The sequence below is a fragment of the Pseudophryne corroboree genome, chromosome 1 (genome assembly GCF_028390025.1).
Source record: "Pseudophryne corroboree isolate aPseCor3 chromosome 1, aPseCor3.hap2, whole genome shotgun sequence".
NCBI classification, from domain to species: domain Eukaryota; kingdom Metazoa; phylum Chordata; class Amphibia; order Anura; family Myobatrachidae; genus Pseudophryne; species Pseudophryne corroboree.
The window spans coordinates 949305066-949330487 of NC_086444.1; the positions used below are offsets into that span (position 1 = coordinate 949305066).

The 25422-nt window shown below is 47.8% G+C and overlaps 1 protein-coding gene across 3 annotated transcripts in view; it reads right to left on the minus strand.

Moving 5' to 3' along the window:
* LOC134919229 (E3 ubiquitin-protein ligase TRIM65-like) overlaps positions 1-20000 on the minus strand; it is a 130240-nt gene extending 110240 nt beyond the window's left edge. Inside the window, exon 1 of one of the 3 annotated variants that reach the window (XM_063920422.1) lies at positions 19367-20000. In XM_063920422.1, coding sequence (XP_063776492.1) covers positions 19367-19858 — 492 coding nt within the window. In that variant the 5' untranslated portion in view covers positions 19859-20000. The remainder of the gene's footprint in view (positions 1-19366) is intronic. The other 2 variants (XM_063920421.1, XM_063920420.1) reach the window with 2 other exon arrangements.
* Between the last annotated feature and the right edge of the window lie 5422 nt (positions 20001-25422).

Below are 25422 nucleotides of genomic sequence, written 5' to 3' on the forward strand. Positions count from 1 at the left end.
CGTCCCTCTGGAGCTGATGTCCAGTAGCCAAGAAGCCAATCCATCCTGCACGCAGGTGAGTTCACTTCTTCTCCCCTAAGTCCCTCGTTGCAGTGATCCTGTTGCCAGCAGGACTCACTGTAAAATAAAAAACCTAAGCTAAACTTTTCTAAGCAGCTCTTTAGGAGAGCCACCTAGATTGCACCCTTCTCGGCCGGGCACAAAAATCTAACTGGCTTGGAGGAGGGTCATAGGGGGAGGAGCCAGTGCACACCACCTGATCCTAAAGCTTTACTTTTTGTGCCCTGTCTCCTGCGGAGCCGCTATTCCCCATGGTCCTTTCAGGAACCCCAGCATCCACTAGGACGATAGAGAAAAGGAAATAGCTTTTTTGCACTTACTGACATCCTTGTAAAATGTAATTTATTTATATTTTGTGCGATAACCTGATTGGTTGGAGAAGACAAGACGGGCTTACCCCCCTGTGGTACTGTGTGGAAAATTGACATAAAAAGGATGCCTGCGAGCATCCAGAGTGTATTATACCAACTACTTTCTGCTGTGAACATCTTGCTGTATGCTGTTTCCCCTAGCAATAGGGAAGAGTTCTCTTTAGAACTATTAAAAATAAATACCATTTGCCTCAAGAAGACCGCGTCATCTTGTGACCTATAGGGCTATGCGAAACCTAGCCCCGTTCACCGGCTGTCTAGGGTGAACCGGCGTCTCCAAGTTCCGCCAGCTACCGGTAGCGGCCTAGTCAGGTGACTAGTGGGGATTCGTCACTACCACACAGGTGTGGTAAGGCAGCGTGTCGGAACATACAGAGCAGAACCGTGGTTCCAAACGCCACGGCAGGTTAGGAGTTTGGTGGTGGCAGCATAAACCCGCCCACAGCGCAGTGGGTGGAGTCGGTAACAGGCGGTTACTGACGGCAAGCGGGAATCCCCTATGTGGTCAGGTCCCGTGTGACCTAAGCATCCATTCTGCGTACTGGGGACGGGACGCGAAAGCAGTGAGGTCTTTCGTACGAAGACCGTCCGGTCACAGCAGGTAAGCATCCTGTTAATCCAGGGATACAGTGTAGTACCCATGTTCCATGGCCAGTACAATGGAGCGCAGCGTTTCCATACAGAACTTGGAAACTCTCACAAATTTGTTCAGTGACTTGAGGTTGAGAATAGGCTGGAAAGACCCATTGGGTTTCAGAACTAGAAACAGGGTCGAGTAGTAGCCCCATCCTTTTTGAGAGATAGGCACCGGCACCACCACTCCTGTCTCCAGGAGTGACTGTACAACTAAGTGTAGAGCTTGTGCCTTCAACGGGTCCGATGGGATGACCATTGTGCAGAACTGGCGAGGGGGACGTCTCCTGAAGGAGATCGCGTACCCGTGAGAGACAACTTCCTGCACCCACGCATCTGAAGTGGTCCTTGACCAGACATGGGTGAACTGCAGAAGTCGGCCTACCACCGCAGGAGGTCCCCCAGGGGAAGGCCCGTCCCATCATGATGCAGGCTTGTCCTGTTTGGAAGCAGGCTGACGGGCAGCCCAGGATTGTTTAGATTTGGGCTTACTGGTCTTGGAAGCACGAGTCTGTCTCGAGTACACCAGACCCTTCAATTTAACTGAAGTCCGAAATGAACGAAAAGTAATACTTTTGGCTTTCGGAGCAGTATTAGGAAGGCACGCAGTCTACGCAGAGGCGTAGTCAATCACGACCTTGTTTAGGTCTTCTTGGAATCCAGGTCCACCTTCCAGAACCGCAACCAGAGAATACGGCAAGCCAAAATAGACGTAGTACCCGCCTCAGAGGACACCTCCTGAATATAGTGGGAGGCGGTGGTAATATGAGACAGACACTGTCTGGCAATGTCAGAAATATCCGGTAGCTCATCCTCTAATAGCTGGACCCATGCTTCGATACCTTCTTTTGCAGCCTATAAGGCCCCAATAGTCGGTCTATGTATCGCCCCATTTAGGGAAAAAATACACTTCTGGCACCCCTCCACACGCTTATCTGACGGTTCCTTCAAGGTGGCGACAGCGGTGACAGGCAGAAAAGAGGACACCGCAATCCGTGCGACATGAGAGTCTACCGGAGGTGGAGTTTCCCACTTGGTACTCAACTCAATAGGGATAGGCTAGCGAGCTAGCATCTTCTTAGAGAGGGAGAATTTCTTCCCTGGTGAAGCCCATGCCTCCTGACGTATGTCAATTAAACTGTCAGAGTGAGAGAAAACAACTTTAACCACCTTCTGACGCTTGCATTTATCAGGCTTCTTTGACACAGTAGTGGGATCTGCTTCATCATCAATCTGGAGAACCATTTTGATAGCTTCCACTAAGTCAGGGACATCAACCTGAGTTACAGGCTCCCAGTCAGAGGCCGCTGAGTCAGAGTCAGTCGGATCAGTATAAGCCCCATCCTCATCAGAAGTATCCAAAACATGAGTGGATTGGGAGGAGGAAACCACACGCTTGGAGTGCCCCTTGGCCCCAGAGAGCTGAGGTGTAGGCTTCTGTTTAACCAAAGATTTATTCAAAAATCAGTATCTGGGCAGACAGAGTGGCCACCCAAGGCGGATTTGCTGCAGTGACAATTTGTGGCTGTAATGGCACAGGTAGTCTCACAGGGGCGTAAGATGTGTTACCAATGTATTTAACATACAGGAGAAGGCAGCCCATGGTGGCTCTTGATTGGCCACAGAAGCTACAGGTGGAGTGGGAGAGGTATGGGACCCAACACCCACGGCCCCAGCAGCAGTTTCTCCCCCTGGTAAATCCATGGGATCAGCACTGCCTGAGGCAGGAGCGTCCACAGAACTCCCGCCCTGTGTGGCAGACATTATGAGGAATGAAACCTTGGGGCACACAGTATAACATAGCCAGACAATAAGAATGCCGTATACCAATCCCCTGATCTATGTGCTAATAAAAGCTGGACACAAACAGAGAATTAAGTCGGTATGGGGTGACTGAAATACGCAGAAAAGTACACTGAGCTGTATATACTGTATTTTATGAAAATGTACTTCATTATTTTCTGTACTATATTATACTATGTATCTGTTAAGCGCCTTGAGTCCTATTGGAGAAAGAGCGCTATATAAATAATATAATTATTATTTATTATTATTAATTTTTTTTATTTTTATTATTATTATTATTATTATTACTACACTAATAGTATAACTAATATATATATATATATATATATATATATATATATATATTATATTATATTATATTATATTATATTATATTATATATCTCCATATCCATCCCTCCCTGACGCACAGGACACAGAATATAGTGATAGCAAGGGTGTGATACACTGCATGAAAACACACAGCAGCTATAGGCACACTCTGTCACAAACGCACTGCAGATATAAAGTGCACAACAATAATACTGCACTGGACATGCGAATTACATATGACAATAGATATGTATATGCAGAGAGGTAACAATGCACAGTAATACTGGATGTATATCACACAATAATTGTACCACCTATTCTGTTATAATTACACTTGTTAACTAACGCTGTCTAAACGACATGTAGAATACTCAAGTGACTGTAAAAGCATGGCGCTGTGAAAGGCGGCTTTACAGAGGAGAAATCAGCCCATCAATCCCGTTGAGAGCAGCCCTTGCTATAGAAATGGGGCCAGATCTCTGCAGGAAGTGAGGGAGAAAGTGAAAGCAGCTCCAGGGCGGGAACACCTGCGGAAGATGGCGCCCAGAGCTGGGGGGAAGAAGGGCTACAGGTCAGCCAATTATCCCCTCACGCTGGACTTCACCAGTACTTATGGAGCCTTTATCAAACGGTTTTTCAAGAAAACCAACCTGCGCTCCGGCTGCCCTGGTGGATATAGTGGGGTCCCCGAGTCTCTTACCTACTCCCCGTGTCCTGCAGCCACGCGATCCTGGAGATGTGCAGCAGCGGTGTGCCAGAATACCAGTGTGTCTCCACTGTAAGTACCCGGGAACCAGGCCGCGGGAGAATACAGCGCCGCAGTGGGGAGGTGAGGGAGCCGCAGCACAGTATGTCCCCTGGACATAAAAAGTGCTGCGGCCCATGAAGTATCTTCAATAAAGCTGTATTCGTCTTTTCTTCAGGGATGCGTAACACAGCCCCCCCTGTTAGTGACCTGCTATGCAGACACCTTTAAAACTGAGCTCCTGTGCACGGAGGCAGGGTTATAGGGGAGGCGGTGCGGTGCATCCTGGGAACAGTCAAAGCTTTTAGCCTGTTGGTGCCTCGGATCAAGATCCAACTCTACACCCTGATGTTATTCCCTGTGGTATACCGGTGTACCCCACTGCAGAAATATTTATATACTTTCAGTGCCATCATTTTGTATAGAGATTGAAACCGGGGCAGTATTTGAATGATACAGGAACAAGAAAAAGCAAAAGAAGCATCTTTTATGGGTGCACTGGAACCACAATAAATAGTTAAAATTATTCTTCTTTATTAGATATACATTAAAATTATTACAGGACTGGTGAAATATTAAAATATAGTGTGGTATTATGGAATGGTCGCGCCCACATGACATAAAACAGTGGGTTCATATCGAGGGAACAGTGCTGCCTGCCCCCATTGCATACTACCCCTGGCGCTCAAGGCTACCACATGTAGACCATCCTACTATTGGCCCTACACTTACACGTTGGGGTAGACTTAGGGTACTACCACATATTTCTTCTAAATATTCCCCTCTGACCCCACTGTTCAATAACCCAGATTTTCCACCAGCAGCCTCAGGCCGGGGATTCGACTCTTGGAAAAGGGCGGGGGTGACACGTGTTGGCGGGCTGGTGGAGCGTGGAGAGATGATCCCTTTCCCCTTAATGCAATCCAAGTGGAACCTTTCGCCTTCAGAGATTTGGAAATACCTCCAATTAAAACATTTTGCCATGGGGAGTACTATACGCCCGAGCCTAAGTAGATCATTAACAGCTTTTGAGAGCCTCTGCCTGGAACCTTCTCGCCCATCACACTTCCTCTCAAAGTGCTATAGACTTCTGATTGAGAATAAATTCCCAGATCTACCCAAATATGCTAGGGACTGGGGCCATGATGTGCAGATGGACTTGTCAGAGGAGGACTGGGAGAGGAGCTTCCAAGCCACCTTTGCCAGCTCCTCTAGTTATTCGGTCCTCGAGACGCATTTTAAAGTCTTATCTCGTTGGTACAGGTGTCCCCAAACATTAGCCAAAATGTTTCCCAATGTACCAGATATATGTTGGAGATGTAATAACCAACCGGGCTCCCCGATGCATATCTGGTGGAGCTGCCCCGAACTTCGTCCCTTTTGGGACGAAGTTATAGCAATTTCAAAATTGTTAGTGGACCCAGGGGTTCCCTCGGAGCCTACTTTCTGGCTTCTCAACTGTACTTCATGGCCCCTGTCAACATATAAAAAATCTCTATTAAAGTTTCTCAATAGCGCAGCCAAAGCGGTTATTCCGGTACATTGGCGATCTATTAAACCTCCTACTGTGAGGGAGTGGGTCGCCAGAGTAGATTGGTATATGACTATGGAGGAACTGCGGGTGACCCCGGAGACAAATCAAAGGTTTACGACTACTTGGTCCCCTTGGCTGGAATTTAAGGCCTCACAAGCTTACTCGACATTGCTGTAGTGACCTAGACCATTGGTCCTAATCCTCTACCTGGGCTCTCCCGCTGTCCTCTTGGGAACGACTGAAGCTAGAAACCTATACTTCGGACCCCCGACCAGACTAGACATGGAAGGTTCGTTATGACCTTCCCCCACCCCCTTCCCCCCTCTTCTCAGATTCTCTATCCCCCCCCCCCCCTTTTTCTTTTTCTTTTTTACTCTTTCCTTTCCGCCCTATACTCTCCGCTGTCCTGTTTTTCTTGAACTCTTTTAAAATTTGGAAATGTTTTATTGAGACAGCCTGCACCTAGAACGGCCAGAAGCGACCTTGAATTTGAGATAAGGCCCCGGCAGGGAGTCCCCCAACAGCAGGCCATGTTAAGTTTGTACACAGTTATTGCTTGTATCAAATAGACTTATTAATACTTGAATTGTAAATGCTGTCTTCCATAATTTGCTAGAACCTGTTATTACCTTTAATCAATAAACATTTATTGAAAAAAAAAAAAAAAAAAAAATATAGTGTGGTAAGAAATATGTGTGATATTAAAACTACCAAAACTCAAGTCAATTGTTATCCACAATATAGACGTTATGGTAAGAACTTCCCGTTGATAACGTGATTTCTCTTATGTCCACAGGTATCCACAGGATAACATTGGGATATGCCAGAGCGACAGCGGAAATGGCACCAAACGGTCACGAGCTTTCTGGCCTCCCAGGATGCATCGCTGCTTCACCATATAATCCCGCCCACTGACTCAGTCAAATCAGTTCTTTCCACAGCGATTAGGCAGGAGCATCAGGTAGAAACCTATTTAGGCGAGAAGAACACATATGGCACACCATTCCATACAAGAAGGAAGAGGTTTAGTGATTGTCAAGATCCTCAAATCGGGTGCGTCAGGGTGGGACCCCTGTGGACATAAGAGAAATCACGTTATCAACGGTAAGTTCTTACCATAACGTCTATTTCTCTGGCTGGGTCCACAGGTTATCCACAGGATAACATTGGGATTCCCAAAGCCAGTTTTAGGTTTGGGGACGCTCCTGATTACGCAGGAGGACCTTTCGCCCGAATTCTGCGTCATGAGAGGCAAAAGTATCGGAGGCATAATGTCTGATGAATGTGTTTATGGAAGACCATGTGGCTGCCTTACAAATCTGTTCTGCTGAAGCACCCTGTTGTGCTGCCCATAAAGGACCTACCTTACGTGTAGAGTGAGCAGAGACATTAGCCGGAGTAGGGAGATCTGCATGAGAATAAGCTTCTGATATTACCATTCAGAGCCATCTTCCCAGCGTCTGTTTACTAGCAGGCCATCCTCCTCTATGAAAACCGTAGAGGATGAAGAGAGAGTCTGTTTTTCTGATTGCACTAGTACGATCTATGTAGATTATTAATGCTCGGACTACGTCCAGCGACGCTTCTCCCGCAGAAAGTCCTGATACCTGAAAAGCTGGGACTACAATCTCTTCATTAAGGTGAAACTTTGAAACCACCTTCGGAAGATAACCAGATCTAGTTCTGAGAACTGCTTTATCTGGAAAAAAAACTTAGAAAAGGAGACTTACACGACAGCACTCCTAAATCTGATACTCTTCTAGCTGAGGCCATTGCCAGTGGAAAGAGTACTTTAGCCGTTAATGATTTAAGATCTGCTCTCTTAAGATGTTCAAACGGAGGTCCCTTAAGGAATTTAAGAACTAGATTCAAATCCCAGGGAGCTGCAGGAGGAACAAATGGAGGTTGAATGTGTACAACTCCCTGAAAGAAAGTACGCACATCCTGTAAATCAGCAATCTTTCGCTGAAACCATACAGTTAACGCTGATACTTGAACTCTCAAGGAAGCTACTTTCAAACCCTTATCCAATCCTGCTTGAAGGAAATCCAAAATCCTGGATACTTTAAAAGATCTTGCATTCAAACTTTTTCACTACACCAATGTATATAGGCTTGCCATATTCGATGATAAATACGAGCTGAAGAAGGTTTTCTTGCTCTAAGCACAGCTTGAATTACTTGTTTTGAAAATCCTCTAGCTTCTAAGATAGAGGTTTCAACAGCCACGCCGTCAAAGACAGACGATCCAGATGGCTGTGACAACAAGGACCCTGCATTAGCAGATCTGGACGTTGAGGAAGATGTATTGGTGCTTCCACGGACATCCTCAGTAGATCTGTGTACCAATGCCTTCTTGGCCAAGCTGGAGCTACTTTGATTCAGCTTCCGATTCTAGAATATCAGACAATTGTTTTCCAAACAATATATTACCAATGAAAGGCAATGCTTCCAATTCTTTCTTGGATTCAGTATCTGCTTTCCAAGTACGTAGCCAAACTGCTCTACGAGCGGTTACTGTCAAGGCTGATGCTTTAGAAGCAATCGTACCCATATCAATTTGCTGCTTCTTCCAAATATTGGGCAGCTTGTCTTAAACGGCTTAAATGATACTCTTGCTCCCTATTAGGAGAGAGGCCATTCTCTAGTTTCTCTATCCATTCGCCCATTGCCTTTGCTATCCAGGCCGAAGTCATAGCAGGTCTTACCACTGCTCCTGAGAGAAAATATATTTTTCAAGAAGCTGTCTACCCTTCTGTGACATCATTTAGTGAGGTAGATGACAGTGGTAAAGCAGATTTATGCACAAGTCGCAGTACATGTGCATCTACTTTCGGAGGAACTTCTCTTTTCGAACAATCCGCAGCTGGAAATGGATAATAAGAATCCCATTTTTTCGGAATCTTATACTTTTTACTGGGCGTCGCCCAAGATTCATCCATTATTTCCGTCAGATCATCTGACGCTGGGAATTCCGTTTTAACTGTCTTTGTTCGTTTAAACACAGGTGCTTTAGATTTTGACACTGTTTTGGCTGATTCCTCCAAAGAGAGAACAGCCTTCATAGCATCAATAAGTTCAGCTACATCTACTGAACTAAAACACTGTGACTGATCATCATACGGAGTATTTGAATATACTGCATCATCTTGTGTAGTCTGCCACATAGACGCATTTGTCTTAGTCTTACCTGTCCCTTGGTTACTTGTAGAGGCTACTGGAACCAAACCGTAGGAAGGGAGCTGCATGTATGGGTTAATAGTGTAACCTATCCCCCGGGGTGGTGCTGCCGGAGTTAACTTGTCCACTATTGAAGACAAAGTCTGTGCGAACATACTCCATGGTGGCTCTGCTGGTTGTTGAACCAATTCCTGTTTTTTACTTTGCTGAATAGCAAAACAGTTCGCACATAACCCCTCATAAGTGACCAACTGGCTTATACCAATTAACCCTGTTTTACAAGATAAACATGTTAGGGATGTAGGAGTGCCTGATAAATTCTCCTTGTCACTTTTGCCGCTCACAGACATGGTAATATTCTGTTTATGACTACACAATTTGTGACTGAAAATCACCTATATATAGATATATAGAAGTGAGATCAATCTGACCACAACTGTGCACCTGAATTGAGGTTCAGAACAGGACTGACAACATTAAAAAAGTCAGCACACATACTAGCAGTCAGTCACATGTTAAAACATTAAAACATTATCATATGAGAATACAATCACCATCATAACTTACAAGTAAGTAGGAATATTGTATTTCTGTTTTTAACAGTTTTTTTTTTTCAAACATAACATGCAGAAACAACAGTAATATACAGGTCTCATATGCAATATGTACCAAAATTAACAATTCATACTAACAAGTAGAGAGAATTTTTAGTACAGTATAGCCCTTCCTCCATAGAGCGGGATACAGGGAGACTCGCCCCACTTCCATAGCCATCAAATACACTCGCAAGACGCTGAGTGGATTCAGACGCTACTGGTGTACACTGCCATTCTGATAACTGATGAAAGACACGGACGCTTACTAACGGACGGTCAGTGAATGCCACGTGTATGCAGACGCTAAGGCCTGCGACTCGGTCCGGCAATCTAGTGTACACAACCGCAGCGTCTAAGCTGCGACCGAGTACCCTCGTGGTAGCGTCTGAGATGGAAGTGAGGTCATTCAGTTCATGGACGGGAGACGCGCGGAAACTGGTCATGAACTTGGGGGAGGGGCGGCCAGGAGAGCGTCTAATTCCCCCTGTTGACAAACTCTAAGGATCGCAGCCTCTACCTAGTCCTGGCGCCTATGATCCCTACAGCGTAGCGCTGTCGCACCTAAGAGTGGTCGGCGCATCAACACACTGTTTGCAGTCTCCACCAATACAGTGTAGCTGTGTCCAGAACCCCTAGTAAGAGGAAATCCATAGACTTACCTTCTCCCCATGCGCCGGCCGCAGCCTGGTTACGTCTGCTGGACCTGCTAGAACATCAGACACAGACGCCAGTCGAGACAGCACTGTACCGCGAAGGTAAGCGTTGTTGTGACCCGGTGGGGAGTTGTTGAAGCGACTCTTTCTAGTATCGATTTAAGACGCTATTAAGAAAAGTCACTCAAAAAACATAGTAAGACTATAAAAATAAAATAAAAGCTTCAGGCTGCTTTATTAACAGCAGCCCTGTGACCATGGTCCGGCTCCTGCCGCACCAAACAAAAAACCTTTTTGACTGAGTCAGTGGGCGGGATTATATGGTGAAGCCCCGATGCATCCTGGGAGGCCAGAAAATAAGATTTTACTCACCGGTAAATCTATTTCTCGTAGTCCGTAGTGGATGCTGGGGACTCCGTAAGGACCATGGGGAATAGACGGGCTCCGCAGGAGACTGGGCACTCTAAGAAAGATTTAGTACTACTGGTGTGCATTGGCTCCTCCCTCTATGCCCCTCCTCCAGACCTCAGTTAAGGAAACTGTGCCCGGAAGAGCTGACATTACAAGGAAAGGATTTTGGAATCCAGGGTAAGACTCATACCAGCCACACCAATCACACCGTATAACTTGTGATAAACTTACCCAGTCAACAGTATGAACAACAACAGAGCATCAAACAATGGATGCCAACATAACATAACCCTTTATTAAGCAATAACTATATACACGTATTGCAGAAAGTCCGCACTTGGGACGGGCGCCCAGCATCCACTACGTACTACGAGAAATAGATTTACCGGTGAGTAAAATCTTATTTTCTCTAACGTCCTAGTGGATGCTGGGGACTCCGTAAGGACCATGGGGATTATACCAAAGCTCCCAAACAGGCGGGAGAGTGCGGATGACTCTGCAGCACCGAATGAGCAAACTCAAGGTCCTTCTCAGCCAGGGTATCAAACTTGTAGAACTTAGCAAATGTGTTTGAACCCGACCAAGTAGCAGCTCGGCAAAGTTGTAAAGCCGAGACCCCTCGGGCAGCCGCCCAAGAAAAGCCCACTTTCCTCGTGGAATGGGCTTTTACAGATTTAGGATGCGGCAGTCCAGCCGCAGAATGTGCAAGTTGAATCGTACTACAGATCCAGCGAGCAATAGACTGCTTTGAAACAGGAGCACCCAACTTGTTGGGCGCATACAGGATAAATAGCGAGTCAGTTTTCCCGACTCCCGCCGTCCTGGAAACATAGATTTTCAGGGCCCTGACTACGTCCAACAACTTGGGATCCTCCAAGTCCTTAGTAGCCGCAGGCACCACAAAAGGTTGGTTCAAATGAAAAGCCGATACCACCTTAGGAAGAAATTGGGGACGAGTCCTCAATTCCGCCCTATCCATATGGAAAATCAGATAAGGGCTTTTACATGACAAAGCCGCCAATTCTGACACACGCCTGGCCGAAGCCAAGGCCAACAGCATGACCACTTTCCCCGTGAGATATTTTAGTTCCACGGTTTTAAGTGGCTCAAACCAATGTGACTTAAGGAAATCCAACACCACGTTGAGATCCCAAGGATCTGGAGGCACAAAAGGGGGCTGAATATACAGGACTCCTTTAACAAACGTCTGAACTTCAGGCAGTGAAGCCAGTTCTTTTTGGAAGAAAATCGACAGAGCCGAAATCTGGACCTTAATGGAACCTAATTTGAGGCCCATAGTCACCCCTGACTGTAGGAAGTGCAGAAATCGACCCAGCTGAAATTCCTCCGTTGGGGCCCTTCTGGCCTCACACCACGCAACATATTTTCGCCATATGCAGTGATAATGGTTTGCGGTCACCTTCCTAGCTTTAATCAGCGTAGGGATGACTTCCTCCGGAATGCCCTTTTCTTTTAGGATCCGGTGTTCAACCGCCATGCCGTCAAACGCAGCCGCGGTAAGTCTTGGAACAGACAGGGCCCCTGCTGTAGCAGGTCCTGTCTGAGCGGCAGAGGCCATGGGTCCTCTAAGATCATTTCTTGAAGTTCTGGGTACCAAGCTCTTCTTGGCCAATCCGGAACCACAAGTATAGTTCTTACTCCTCTCCTTCTTATTATTCTCAATACCTTGGGTATGAGAGGCAGAGGAGGGAACACATAAACCGACTGGTACACCCACGGTGTCACTAGAGCGTCCACAGCTATCGCCTGAGGGTCCCTTGACCTGGCGCAATATCTTTTTAGCTTTTTGTTGAGGCGGGACGCCATCATGTCCACCTGTGGCCTTTCCCACCGGTGTACAACCATTTGGAAGACTTCTGGATGAAGTCCCCACTCTCCCGGGTGGAGGTCGTGTCTGCTGAGAAAGTCTGCTTCCCAGTTGTCCACTCCGGGAATGAACACTGCTGACAGTGCTAACACATGATTTTCCGCCTATCGGAGAATCCTTGTGGCTTCTGCCATCGCCATCCTGCTTCTTGTGCCGCCCTGTCGGTTTACATGGGCGACCGCCGTGATGTTGTCTGACTGGATCAGCACCGGCTGGTGTTGAAGCAGGGGTCTTGCCTGACTTAGGGCATTGTAAATGGCCCTTAGTTCCAGAATATTTATGTGTAGGGAAGTCTCCTGACTCGACCATTGTCCCTGGAAGTTTCTTCCCTGTGTGACTGCCCCCCAACCTCGAAGGCTGGCATCCGTGGTCACCAGGATCCAGTCCTGTATGCCGAATCTGCGGCCCTCTAGAAGATGAGCACTCTGCAGCCACCACAGCAGCGACACCCTGGCCCTTGGAGACAGGGTTATCAGCCAATGCATCTGAAGATGCGATCCGGACCACTTGTCCAACAGATCCCACTGAAAGATCCTTGCATGGAACCTTCCGAATGGAATTGCTTCGTAAGAAGCCACCATCTTTCCCAGGACTCGCGTGCAGTGGTGCACCGACACCTGTTTTGGTTTTAGGAGGTCTCTGACTAGGGATGACAACTCCTTGGCCTTCTCCTCCGGGAGAAACACTTTTTTCTGTTCTGTGTCCAGAACCATCCCCAGGAACAGTAGACGCGTTGTAGGAACCAGCTGCGACTTTGGAATATTCAGGATCCAGCCGTGCTGTTGTAGCACTTCCCGAGCTAGTGCTACTCCGATCAACAACTGTTCCCTGGACCTCGCCTTTATAAGGAGATCGTCCAAGTACAGGATAATTAAAACTCCCTTTTTCCGAAGGAGTATCATCATTTCGGCCATTACCTTGGTAAATACCCTCGGTGCCGTGGACAGACCAAACGGCAACGTCTGGAATTGGTAATGACAGTCCTGTACCACAAATCTGAGGTACTCCCGGTGAGAAGGGTAAATGGGGACATGCAGGTAAGCATCCTTGATGTCCAGCGATACCATGTAATCCCCCTCGTCCAGGCTTGCAAACACCGCCCTGAGCGATTCCATCTTGAACTTGAACCTTCTTATATAAAAGTGTTCAAGGATTTTAAATTTAAAATGGGTCTCACCGAACCGTCCGGTTTCGGTACCACAAACATTGTGGAATAGTAACCCCGTCCTTGTTGAAGGAGGGGTACCTTGATTATCACCTGCTGAGAATACAGCTTGTGAATAGCCTCCAGCACTGCCTCCCTGTCCGGGGGAGCTGTCGGCAAGGCAGATTTGAGGAAACGGCGAGGGGGAGACGTCTCGAATTCCAGCTTGTACCCCTGAGATACTACTTGGAGAATCCAGGGATCCACCCGTGAGCGAGCTCACTGGTCGCTGAAGTTCTTGAGACGGGCCCCCCCCCCCCCGTACCTGGCTCCGCCTGTGGAGCCCCAGCGTCATGCGGTGGACTTAGAGGAAGCGGGGGAGGACTTTTGTTCCTGGGAACTGGCTGTATGTTGCAGCTTTTTCCCTCTACCTCTGCCTCTGGGCAGAAAGGACGCGCCTCTAACCCGCTGGCCTTTCTGGGGCCGAAAGGACTGTACCTGATAATACGGTGCTTTCTTTGGCTGTGAGGGAACATGGGGTAAAAATGCTGACTTCCCAGCTGTCGCTGTGGAAACGAGGTCCGAGAGACCATCCCCAAACAACTCCTCACCCTTGTAAGGCAAAACTTCCATGTGCCTTTTAGAATCTGCATCTCCTGTCCACTGCCGAGTCCACAATCCTCTCCTGGCAGAAATGGACATTGCGTTTATTTTAGATGCCAGCCGGCAAATATCCCTCTGTGCATCTCTCATGTATAAGACAGCGTCTTTAATATGCTCTACGGTTAGCAATATAGTGTCCCTGTCTAGGGTATCAATGTTTTCCGACAGGGAATCTGACCACGCAGCTGCAGCACTGAACATCCATGCTGAAGCAATAGCCGGTCTCAGTATAATTCCTGAGTGTGTATATACAGACTTCAGGATAGCCTCCTGCTTTCTATCCGCAGGCTCCTTTAGGGCGGCCGTGTCCAGAGACGGTAGTGCCACCTTTTTTGACATACGTGTGAGCGCTTTATCCACCCTAGGGGATGTCTCCCAACGTGACCTGTCCTCTGGCGGGAAAGGGTACGCCATTAGTAACTTTTTAGAAATTACCAGTTTCTTATCGGTGGAAGCCCACACTTTTTCACACACTTCATTTAATTCATCATATGGGGGAAAAACCACTGGTAGCTTTTTCTCCCCAAACATAATACCCTTTTTTGTGGTACCTGGGGTAATATCAGAAATGTGCAACACATTTTTCATTGCCGTAATCATATAACGAGTGGCTCTATTGGAATGTACACTAGTCTCATCGTCGTCGACACTGGAGTCAGTATCCGTGTCGACATCTGTGTCTGCCATCTGAGGTAGAGGGCGTTTTAGAGCCCCTGATGGCTTTTGAGACGCCTGGGCAGGCACGGGCAGAGAAGCCGGCTGTCCCACATCTGTTATGTCGTCAAACCTTTTATGTAAGGAGTTGACACTGTCGCTTAATTCCTTCCACATGTCCATCCATTCAAGTGTCGACCCCGCAGGGGGTGACATCACATTTATCGGCACCTGCTCCGCCTCCACATAAGCCTCCTCATCAAACATGTCGACACAGCCGTACCGACACACCGCACACACAGGGAATGCTCTGACTGAGGACAGGACCCCACAAAGTCCTTTGGGGTGACAGAGAGAGAGAGTATGCCAGCACACACCAGAGCGCTATATAATGCAGGGATACACACTACACACAGTGATTTGTCCCCTATAGCTGCTATAATACAAGCCTAAATTTAGTGCCCCCCCTCTCTTTTTTACCCTATTGAGCCTGGAAACTGCAGGGGAGAGCCTTGGGAGCGTCCTTCCAGCGGAGCTGTGAGAGGAAATGGCGCCAGTGTGCTGAGGGAGATAGCCCCGCCCCCTTCTCGGCGGACTTCTCCCGCTTTTTTCAGGATATTTTTGGCAGGGGATTTTACACATATATAGTCTTGCTGACTATATTATGTGTTTATTTGCCAATATAAAGTACTCTTATTGCAGCCCAGGGCGCCCCCCCCCCCCCCAGCGCCCTGCAACCATCAGTGACCGGAGTGTGTGGTGTGCATGGGAAGCAATGGCGCACAGCTGCAGTGCTGTGCGCTACCTTAATGAAGACCGGAGTCTTCAGCCGCCGATTTTCTGGACGTTCTTCTTGCTTCTGGCTCTGCAAGGGGGACGGCGGCGCGGCTCCGGGACCGGACGACCGAGGCTGGGCCTGTGTTCGATCCCTCTGGAGCTAATGGTGTCCAGTAGCCTAAGAAGCCCAAGCTAGCTGCAAGCAGGTAGGTTCGCTTCTTCTCCCCTCAGTCCCTCGTAGCAGTGAGTCTGTTGCCAGCAGATCTCACTGAAAATAAAAAACCTAAATATACTTTCTAAGAGCTCAGGAGAGCCCCTAGTGTGCAACCAGGTCGGCCGGGCACAAAATTCTAACTGGGGTCTGGAGGAGGGGCATAGAGGGAGGAGCCAGTGCACACCAGGTAGTCCTAAATCTTTCTTAGTTGTGCCCAGTCTCCTGCAGAGCCGCTATTCCCCATGGTCCTTACGGAGTCCCCAGCATCCACTAGGACGTCAGAGAAATATATATATTTTTTTTAATTCTATCTATGGGCGGCATCCAACAACCCGCCAGAGGCTAGCCAATTAGCCGACGGACGCTGCTGCTTATTGGTGATATGGTTTGACCTGCTTCCGGCAGGTCAAACAAAGTCCCCGAAAGCAGACCAGTTTTTGCAGCCGGCAAAAAAACACAAGTTTCACTGAACCGGTGTGTGTTTTCAAAATAAATATATATATATAAATAAGGATCGCCTGTAGGGAAAAAAAAAAAAGGCTTGGTGACACATAGCAAAAAAAATCTGTTAATTAATGGCTGGCTGTAATATGAAAAAAAACCTAGTAAGTGCATCCATTATTGCCTGATATTATATATAATGGTGTGTTATTAATAGATAAACCATGATCGAACACACTAGGGGGTCTGTTCATGAAGCAGTGAAAAGAGTGAAGTAAGCCTGTGGAGAAGTTGCCCATGGCAACCAATCAGCTGCTCCATACAACTGTATAGTATGCAAATTATAAATGTTACATCAATGCTGATTCGTTGCCATGGGCAAATTCTCCACTGACTCACGTCTCCACACTTTTTCATGAATAGACCCATAGGTCACATGACATGCATTATTTCCCAAAGACCGCACACCCGAACATCTTCCAACTGTCACCAAAACTACATCACACAGCAGTATCACACCACAACTGTAAGCAATAGTATAACACACAGTGGGGCAGATGTATTAACCTGGAAAAGGCATAAGGAAGTGATAAACCCGTGATATGTGCAAGGTGATAAAGACACCAGCCAATCAGCTCCAATATGTAAATTAACAGTTAAGGCCAGTACTCACCGGCCGATGTGGGAGAGATGTGTGCTGAGCGAACTGCTCAGCACACATCTCTCCCGCCGCTCAGCACAGCGCAATGTGTGCTGAGCGTGCGGGGGCGCTCACTTCACCCGGCGGGTGAAGTGAGCGACCCACTAGATTGTCCTGCATGCAGGCCAATTTAGCAGCAGCGATAGCGATGCGCTGGGCTGCACATCGCTATCGCTGTGGGGGCTACACACGGAGCGATCTTGCTTAAAATCTAAGCAATCTGGTCAGATTGCTTAGATTTTAAGCAGCAATCGCTCCGTGAGTACCCCCTTTAGGATCTGATTGGCTGGTGCCTTTATCACCTTGCAGATATCACTGGTTTATCACTTCCTCATGCCTTCTCCAGGTTAATACATCTGACCCAGAGAGACTACTCACAGAATAGCAGCACATCGCTGCCTCACCGACAGAATTTTTATAAAAAATTACTTCATAATTTAAATGATCTGACAGCAATTCTCACCAAAGATGACTGATCGTGATCATCTCTTCAGAGAGAGTAAATAGGACTATTTATTTTATCAATATCGTCTGGTTCAACTCACTCTGCCTTCGGCCTCATGCGTCATAATGCGGTCAGCATACCCAAGAGTGGTATCCAGATCACTGCTGGTCATTGCGATCAGGCAGCTGTCCGGCACCCCACAGCCAACGGCTGCAAAGCAATCAAGACTAACAACATCCTTCTATCCCAATCACTGTGGCCATCAGTGATCGAGCAACCCAGTGTCACCTCCCCCTGACCTGCATAACTGCAGCCGAGTCTACACTAGACACACAGCAGCCGAGGCTCTGCATCCCCAGTGTGTCCTGATCACTGAAGCCTACAGTGATTGGGAAGTGAAGTGTCATCTCACAAAGTACCACCTATTCCAGGCATTACTGCAGCAGTGAAGGGCGATCCTCAGGAACGCTCACCCACTGCTGAGTGCTTCTCTTGCAGGTCTGTAAAGTACTGCTAGAAGTAGTTTTACAGTTAAAATAGAGAAGCAAACAAAAAACAACATTATATTATAATATTACTGGGGGGTTCCAAATAGCCCCGATGATGTTTCAGACGATAAAAACAATCAGTTATCGCGATTAATGACCAATGGTCATTATTGCAGTATCCAATTAGGGGCCATATTTAATCAGCGGAAATTGGACCCAAGTTGACACATGGAACAGGGACACAATTCGGATTAAGAATGGCCTGAGACATCCGATACATAATCCCCAATAAGAGCTAGCATCAGAGCTAATTGGATTGCCCTGGCAATACAATCATCTGCAGTCATTGACCGCAGATAATTGGATATAGTTAGATATATCATATATAAATATTTTAGTGTGTAAATATAATAAAGTTAATACAGTAAACAATTTTGTAGACATTTTTGGAAAAAAAAAATAGCCAGTTAATACTGTAGGTTAACAAGTATATTTTATTTGTCAGGGACACAAATTGCCAGCACATCCCTGGCGAGTGAACGCATCTGAAAGGCCCGCATACATCTTGCCGCTGGTACCCCAATGCAACCGGAACTACCGATTGGCAATCGGAGAACAGGGGAAATTCTTCATGTTAAAAATCACAGGTTTCCCAATCCTAACTATTTGTTGGTAGTGATGGAAAAGGAAATCTTTTAACCTGTTGAATATCCCCAGTTTTCAGACCCTTGGTTAGCGGAATAACGGAAGTGCTACCATATGCCACAGATGTATGAGGGCCTTTACAGCAGTGCCTCCCATGTCATTAATGATTAAGATAATACAAAGTTGATACTTATGACACATATTCTGTGTCATAAGTAACCTCTTTATATTATTCTAATCATTGTAACAGTGCCTCCCGTAGACTATGAGAACAGGATAGAGAGGGGGGAGGGGGAGGGGGGCAAGCAGAGGGCTTTAAAAGCCCATTGAAACAATTGTCAAAAGCGCCAACTATAGAAGTGCCTCGTTGACAGGGACGGGCTTTCAGCCCACCTCAAAGCATGCCCATCAGCGAGGCACATGTGATTGGACAGCAAATCTGGTGCTGGATCCACTGGTCCAATCACCCATAAGAGGCAGGACAAGGATCTCGGAGCTGCCAACGAGAATTATCAGCTTCCCCCCCCAACTCCTGCAGTAGCCGCCCGCGCCCAGTAATCTCTGTTACCCAGCAGGCGCAGCTGACAACACCGGGGAGAGGCAGCAGGCACAGAGCCGGCGGCAGGAAACCCAGACCAGCAGCGGCCAGCACTCTCCTCCTCTCAGGCAGCAGACACAGCAGCATCAGCACCAGGCCTGCTACACTCTCCCGCAGGCGTCACTGCCAGGACTCAGGTGAGAGGTGATGGGGGGGAAAGGGGTGACTTGAAGTGGTGTGGGCAGGGGGGTAGCTCATTCCACACATACGAGACAGGAGGCACTACATGTAACTGGCACTACAGGGGACACCACATTGTGATCCTGGGGATGTACTGGAGAAGCCAGTGCCTCCCCCATCCATTGACCTCACCGCACGTCACTGCTAGAGACACGCAAAGATTGGGCTGTGGGGACACACCGGTTAGTCTGACCGTTTCAGGAACAGCCACCCGGGAGAGGGAATCTCACCTTCTCCTCCTGCAGAACCACATCCAGCAGATTGACGCTGTGGAAGAAGCCCCTGTGTTTAAGGGACACACACTTGCCGCAGCACGGCTCCGCGCAGCCCCTACAGAACAGCTCCAGCCTCATCTCCGGGTGCTCCGGGCAGTAGCCGGCCCGCACCCCGCTGGAGAACATGTCCACCTCCTCCGCGCCGGCCTCCGTCTGTTTCTTCTTGGCCTCATCGCTTAGCGACATGAGTCGGACGACCTCGGCGAGAGTGGTGTTCACGGGCAGCGCTGCGAGGCCCCCGGGAAGGGAGCTGACCTTGCGGCACAGCGGGCAGGTGACGGCGGTGAAGTTCGGGGGTGCGCTGCAGGACTGTACGTACACGGAGCCGCTTTGCGGGGTAGCACACTGCCGCACGCAGCCCTTGCAGAAGTTGTGTGAGCAGAGCGGCAGCGTCACCGGCTGACGGAAGACGCCCAGGCACACCGCGCACGTCAGGCTGGCCTCCATCTCCGGTGTAGGGTTTACAGTGTGAGCGCTGCGTCTGAAACTGTTACTGGAAGAACGCGGAAACTTTATAAACGAAACTTAAAAGCCACTGCGCACTTCCTAGTGCATCACGTGGGTTATCATGTGATTGTGCCACGTGAGCTAGCTTTTGTAAACACCAAGATCTGGGCAGGGTTGTGTCTATGTTAGCTTCGTGCTCAGGACCTGGAAGTGACATAACAAGAGGGCAGGAGAGAACTTCCGCCCTTACAGCATCTAAATGTTTGGGGTAATTTTTTTTCTATGCAGAATTGAACCTTCGCGGACTAGCTTCGCTCGCCACGCTTCGGGCTCGGTGTCTTGCTCCGCTTCGCTCGCCACAGATAATTCCAAATAGTTTGTGACATGGACGGAGGGGGTTATGGGAAAGGTCCTCTCCACGAAGGGAAACTAGACGCTACCATCTGGCCAGTTATAACTATTACTGGAAGCAAGTGATTGGCTGAGTGCGGTGAGTGGGTAACGGCAAATGCTGCCTATTGGGCCATTGCCCGCACGGGGCACGTCACAGCAGAGCAGCAGGGCCTGATTCAGAGATGGACACAGCTGCTGTGTGTACAATATACTGTACTAGTGCTGCAGGAAGGGTCGTGTGGAAGTAGACACCTCTTGCAAGCTTCTGTGATCTTCTGCTGCCCCCGCAGGCGCAGTACAAGATCACTCTATTTTCAACACAGCCGTTGTGTACACTGTGACTGTGTTTATGTTCCCTTAGTGATCAGCATCAGGAAGTGACAGCACGAGAGGGCAGAAGAGAATTTCTGCCCTTACTGCACCTTAGAATCAGAATCGGCTTTATAGGCCAGGTATACTTGCGTATACTAGGATGTAATTCTCGCTCTGCTCCGCTTCACTCGCCACCACAGGTTGCTATTCCAAATAGTTGGTGACATGGACCTAGGGGCTTATGCAAAAGGTCCTTTTCACGAAGGGTAACTAGACGCTACCGTGCTACTGTGTCCATCTCTGAATCACTCCCTGAATAAGGTGCCACAAATGGACAGTGGGGGGGGTGGAGCTTAGTTCAGTGCAGACTTCAGTCCCTGGCTCCTCAGCACTTCCTCATCAGCCTCCTGCACATGGGGGGTAATTCCAAGTTGATCGCAGCAGGATTTTTGATAGCAATTGGGCAAAACCAAGTGCACTGCAGGGGAGGCAGATATAACATGTGCAGAAAGAGTTATATTTGGGTGGGTAATTTTATTTCTGTGCAGGGTAAATACTGACTGCTTTATTTTTACACTGCAATTTAGATTGCAGATTGAACTCACCACACCCAAATCTAACTCTCTCTGCACATGTTATATCTGCCTCCCCTGCAGTGCACATGGTTTTGCCCAATAGCTAACAAAAATCCTGCTGCGATCAACTTGGAATTACCCCCATGGTGCGGCCATTTTGGAGGCACACATCGCTGTTCCCTGCTCCTGCTGACTGCGCTGTTCTCTGTACACAGCGCTGAAGCTCCCTGCATCCAGCCCTCCCTAAGGTCATGAGTCTTACTGTGTGGATTACATGTGCACTTATATACTGCATTTCTCTATTGCTGATATATATAACTCCCCTAATCTATATATGTCAAAATATACACTGCTCAAAAAAATAAAGGGAACACTTAAACAACACAATGTAACTCCAAGTCAATCACACTTCTGTGAAATCAAACTGTCCACTTAGGAAGCAACACTGATTGACAATCAATTTCACATGCTGTTGTGCAAATGGAATAGACAACAGGTGGAAATTATAGGCAATTAGCAAGACACCCCAAATAAAGGAGTTGTTCTGCAGGTGGAGACCACTTCTCAGCTCCTATGCTTTCTGGCTGATGTTTTGGTCACTTTTGAAAGCTGTTGGTGCTTTCACTCTAGTGGTAGCATGAGACGGAGTCTACAACCCACACAAGTGGCTCAGGTAGTGCAGCTCATCCAGGATGGCACATCAATGCGAGCTGTGGCAAGAAGGTTTGCTGTGTCTGTCAGCGTAGTGTCCAGAGCATGGAGGCGCTACCAGGAGACAGGCCAGTACATCAGGAGACGTGGAGGAGGCCGTAGGAGGCCAACAACCCAGCAGCAGGACCGCTACCTCCGCCTTTGTGCAAGGAGGAACAGGAGGAGCACTGCCAGAGCCCTGCAAAATGACCTCCAGCAAGCCACAAATGTGCCTGTGTCTACTCAAACGATCAGAAACAGACTCCATGAGGGTGGTATGAGGGTCCGACGTCAACAGGTGGGTGTTGTGCTTACAGCCCAACACCGTGCAGGACGTTTGGCATTTGCCAGAGAACACCAAGATTGGCAAATTCGCCACTGGCACCCTGTGCTCTTCACAGATGAAAGCAGGTTCTCACTGAGCACATGTGACAGACGTGACAGAGTCTGGAGACGCCAAGGAGAACGTTCTGCTGCCTGCAACATCCTCCAGCATGACCGGTTTGGCAGTGGGTCAATAATGGTGTGGGGTGGAATTTCTTTGGGGGGCCGCACAGCCCCCCTTGTGCTCGCCAGAGGTAGCTTGACTGCCATTAGGTACCAAGATGAGATCCTCAGACCCCTTGTGAGACCTTATGCTGGTGCGGTTGGCCCTTGGTTCCTCCTAATGCAAGACAATGCTAGACCTCATGTGGCTGGAGTGTGTCAGCAGTTCCTGCAAGACAAAGGCATTGATGCTATGGACTGGCCTGCCCGTTCCCCAGACCTGAATCAAATTGAGCACATCTGGGACATGATGTCTCGCTCCATCCACCAATGCCACGTTGCACCACAGACTGTCCAGGAGTTGGCAGATGCTTTAGTCCAGGTCTGGGAGGAGATCCCTCAGGAGACCATGCACCACCTCATCAGGAGCATGCCCAGGCATTGTAGGGAGGTCATACAGGCACGTGGAGGCCACACACACTACTGAGCCTCATTTTGATTTGTTTTAAGGACATTACATCAAGGTTGGATCAGTCTGTAGTGTGTTTTTCCACTTTAATTTTGAGTGTGACTCCAAATCCAGACCTCCATGGGTTAATAAATTTGATTTCCATATAATTTTTGTGTGATTTTGTTGTCAGCACATTCAACTATGTAAAGAACAAAGTATTTAATAAGAATATTTCATTCATTCAGATCTAGTATGTGTTGTTTAAGTGTTCCCTTTATTTTGTTGAGCATTGTATATAGAGAGAGAGAGAGAGAGACACATATCACATATAGGGCGTGCGTGTCCCTTCCCTATTGCTGGCTCTCCTATGCTTATTATCAGTTCGCTGTATACTTCTCTGTGTGAAAGTATTATAATGGCAGGAAAGATGGGCTGCATCAAAAGCTCAATTGAAGTTATTTGCATACAAAAAAAGGTAATACAACCTTTACACAAAATCAGAGTCCATGTCTAGACTATCTTCATATATGTAGCAAAAATAGGGCGTTTCTGACTACTCCTTTCTCTGTTGCTTTCTCTCCTACATCAGCGTACCTGCTGCCTCTCTGTTTCTGAATACCTGTCATTTTTCAGTGTGACAGTGTTGTTATAATAGTAGGCAGGGGAGCTGCATCACAAGCTTCTCTGAAGTTATTTGTTTGTAGAAAGTGTAACACGCAGAGGTATCTCTGTTCTGTGGCTCAAGTGCGGCTGGGAAATCAGTTCCAATAGCTCACCCTGTGCAAAACCCTGCTCCAGCAGTGTCCATGCCAGTATACTAGGTCCTACGGAACAGGCATCAGGCTCTATTACAGTGTGTTTTACACAGGAGGACTCAGAGGTCATTTCTCAGGATATAGAGGCACTGATCCTGATGGTACATCAGGTACTAACGGTCCCTGACCAAGGACCTTCACAACCTTCCCTCTAAAGAAACAAAGCTCTTTGGTCATTTTTCCAACAGGATTTAGATGATCAGATAGCTTGATAACATAGATAGCTTGGAAACATAAAAAGTTTCACAACGTCTGCTTGCCTCTTCCTTTTTTTTCCACAGATAGCAGAGTACAGTGGGAGACTCCTCCAACAGGGGACCCTTCTGTGTACCGTTTGTCAAAGAAGACTACTTCCAGTCCCTGGCACTACTTCTGTAAAGAAACCATCAGTTCCTGGTTTAAAATGCTATTTAAGCCCAGGCCAAGAAGCTGTGGACAGGATTGCTAGCTGGCCTCCCAAGACCTGAGCTTGTCATTAGCATTTAGAGATGTGAGCATGCTGAACTCTCGTATTCTTCGTCGGCATTCTCAGCCCGTAGACCCCTATGGCTTCGCCAGTGGCTAGCACCTGCAGAATCCAAGAGAGCGCTAGAGGCTCTACCCTTTTCAGGCGATATCCTATTTGGCTGTGAACTAGATAGGTGGGTTTCTCAGGCTACAGGTCGTAAATCCACTTATCTGCCCCCAGGAAAATCATCCTCTGGACCCTTGTTTTGTTCCTTTTGTGTACCTGCCAAGTTTAGAGGTAGAGCCAGAGGTTCCTTTTCCGCAGCAGCTTCAGGACATCAGGAGCCTAGAACTGCCAGCAAACCTGCGGCATGACTCTCTACCCTCCCACTTGGGGGACCCTACACTGGGAGCCCGCCTGTTGTACTTCAAGGACATTTGGGTGCAACTTTTCGAGACTACTGGTCCTGTATGAGAAGCCTAGTCTCTCAGGGATACAAGATACATTTTCTTTTCCAGCTCCCTCATCATTTCTTTACCAGGCTCAGGTTTACCATTTTCAGAGGAAAAGAAAGTGGTATTATAGGAGACAGACAATCACAAATCTCTTGACTTCAGAAGTGTTGCTACCAGTTCCCCCTCAACAACAGAAACAGGGGCTTTACTTAAATCTGTTTGTTTTACCAAAGCCGTCCGGCTCCATCTGACCAATTCTGAGTTTGAAATCCCTCAATCCATTCCTTAAGGTTTTCAAATTCAAAATGGAATCTCTCCACTCAGTGATTGCGGGGCTGGAAGCATAGGAGTTCCTAGTATCACTGGATATCAAGGATGCCTATCTCCACATTCCAATCTGGGAACCTCGCCAGGCGCAATTTCTCGAAGTCGCTCTTGGAACCAACTCAGAGAATACAGTTCTTAGAGATAGATCTTCGATACAGTGCTTCAGTAGGTTTTACTTCCACTGGACAACACTGTGGTGATACAGGAACTGGCTCGGTTAGACCTCCAGCCTCAGCAAGCCTCTGTTCACCTCTGCATCCTCCTACTCGGCAAGACGGTGGCTGCATTCGAAGCCATCCAGTACGGTTGTTTTTACTCACAACCCATTCAATTAGATCTCCTTTAACAGTGGATGGGATTACGTAGCTGAATTTTCTAGTTCGCTTAACTTCCAGGATGCAGGTCTCGCTCCACTGGTGGTTGCAGACCTCTCACCTTCTAGAGGCACGTTGATTTGGACTATGGAACTGGATTCTCACGACGGATGCCAGTTTCCAAGGTTGGGGTGCCGTGACAATGGACAGTCAGTTGCAAGGGCATTGGTCTCCTCAGGAGTCATCCTTGCCAGTACACATTCTGGAGCTCCAGGCAGTGTACAGTGTCCTTCATCTG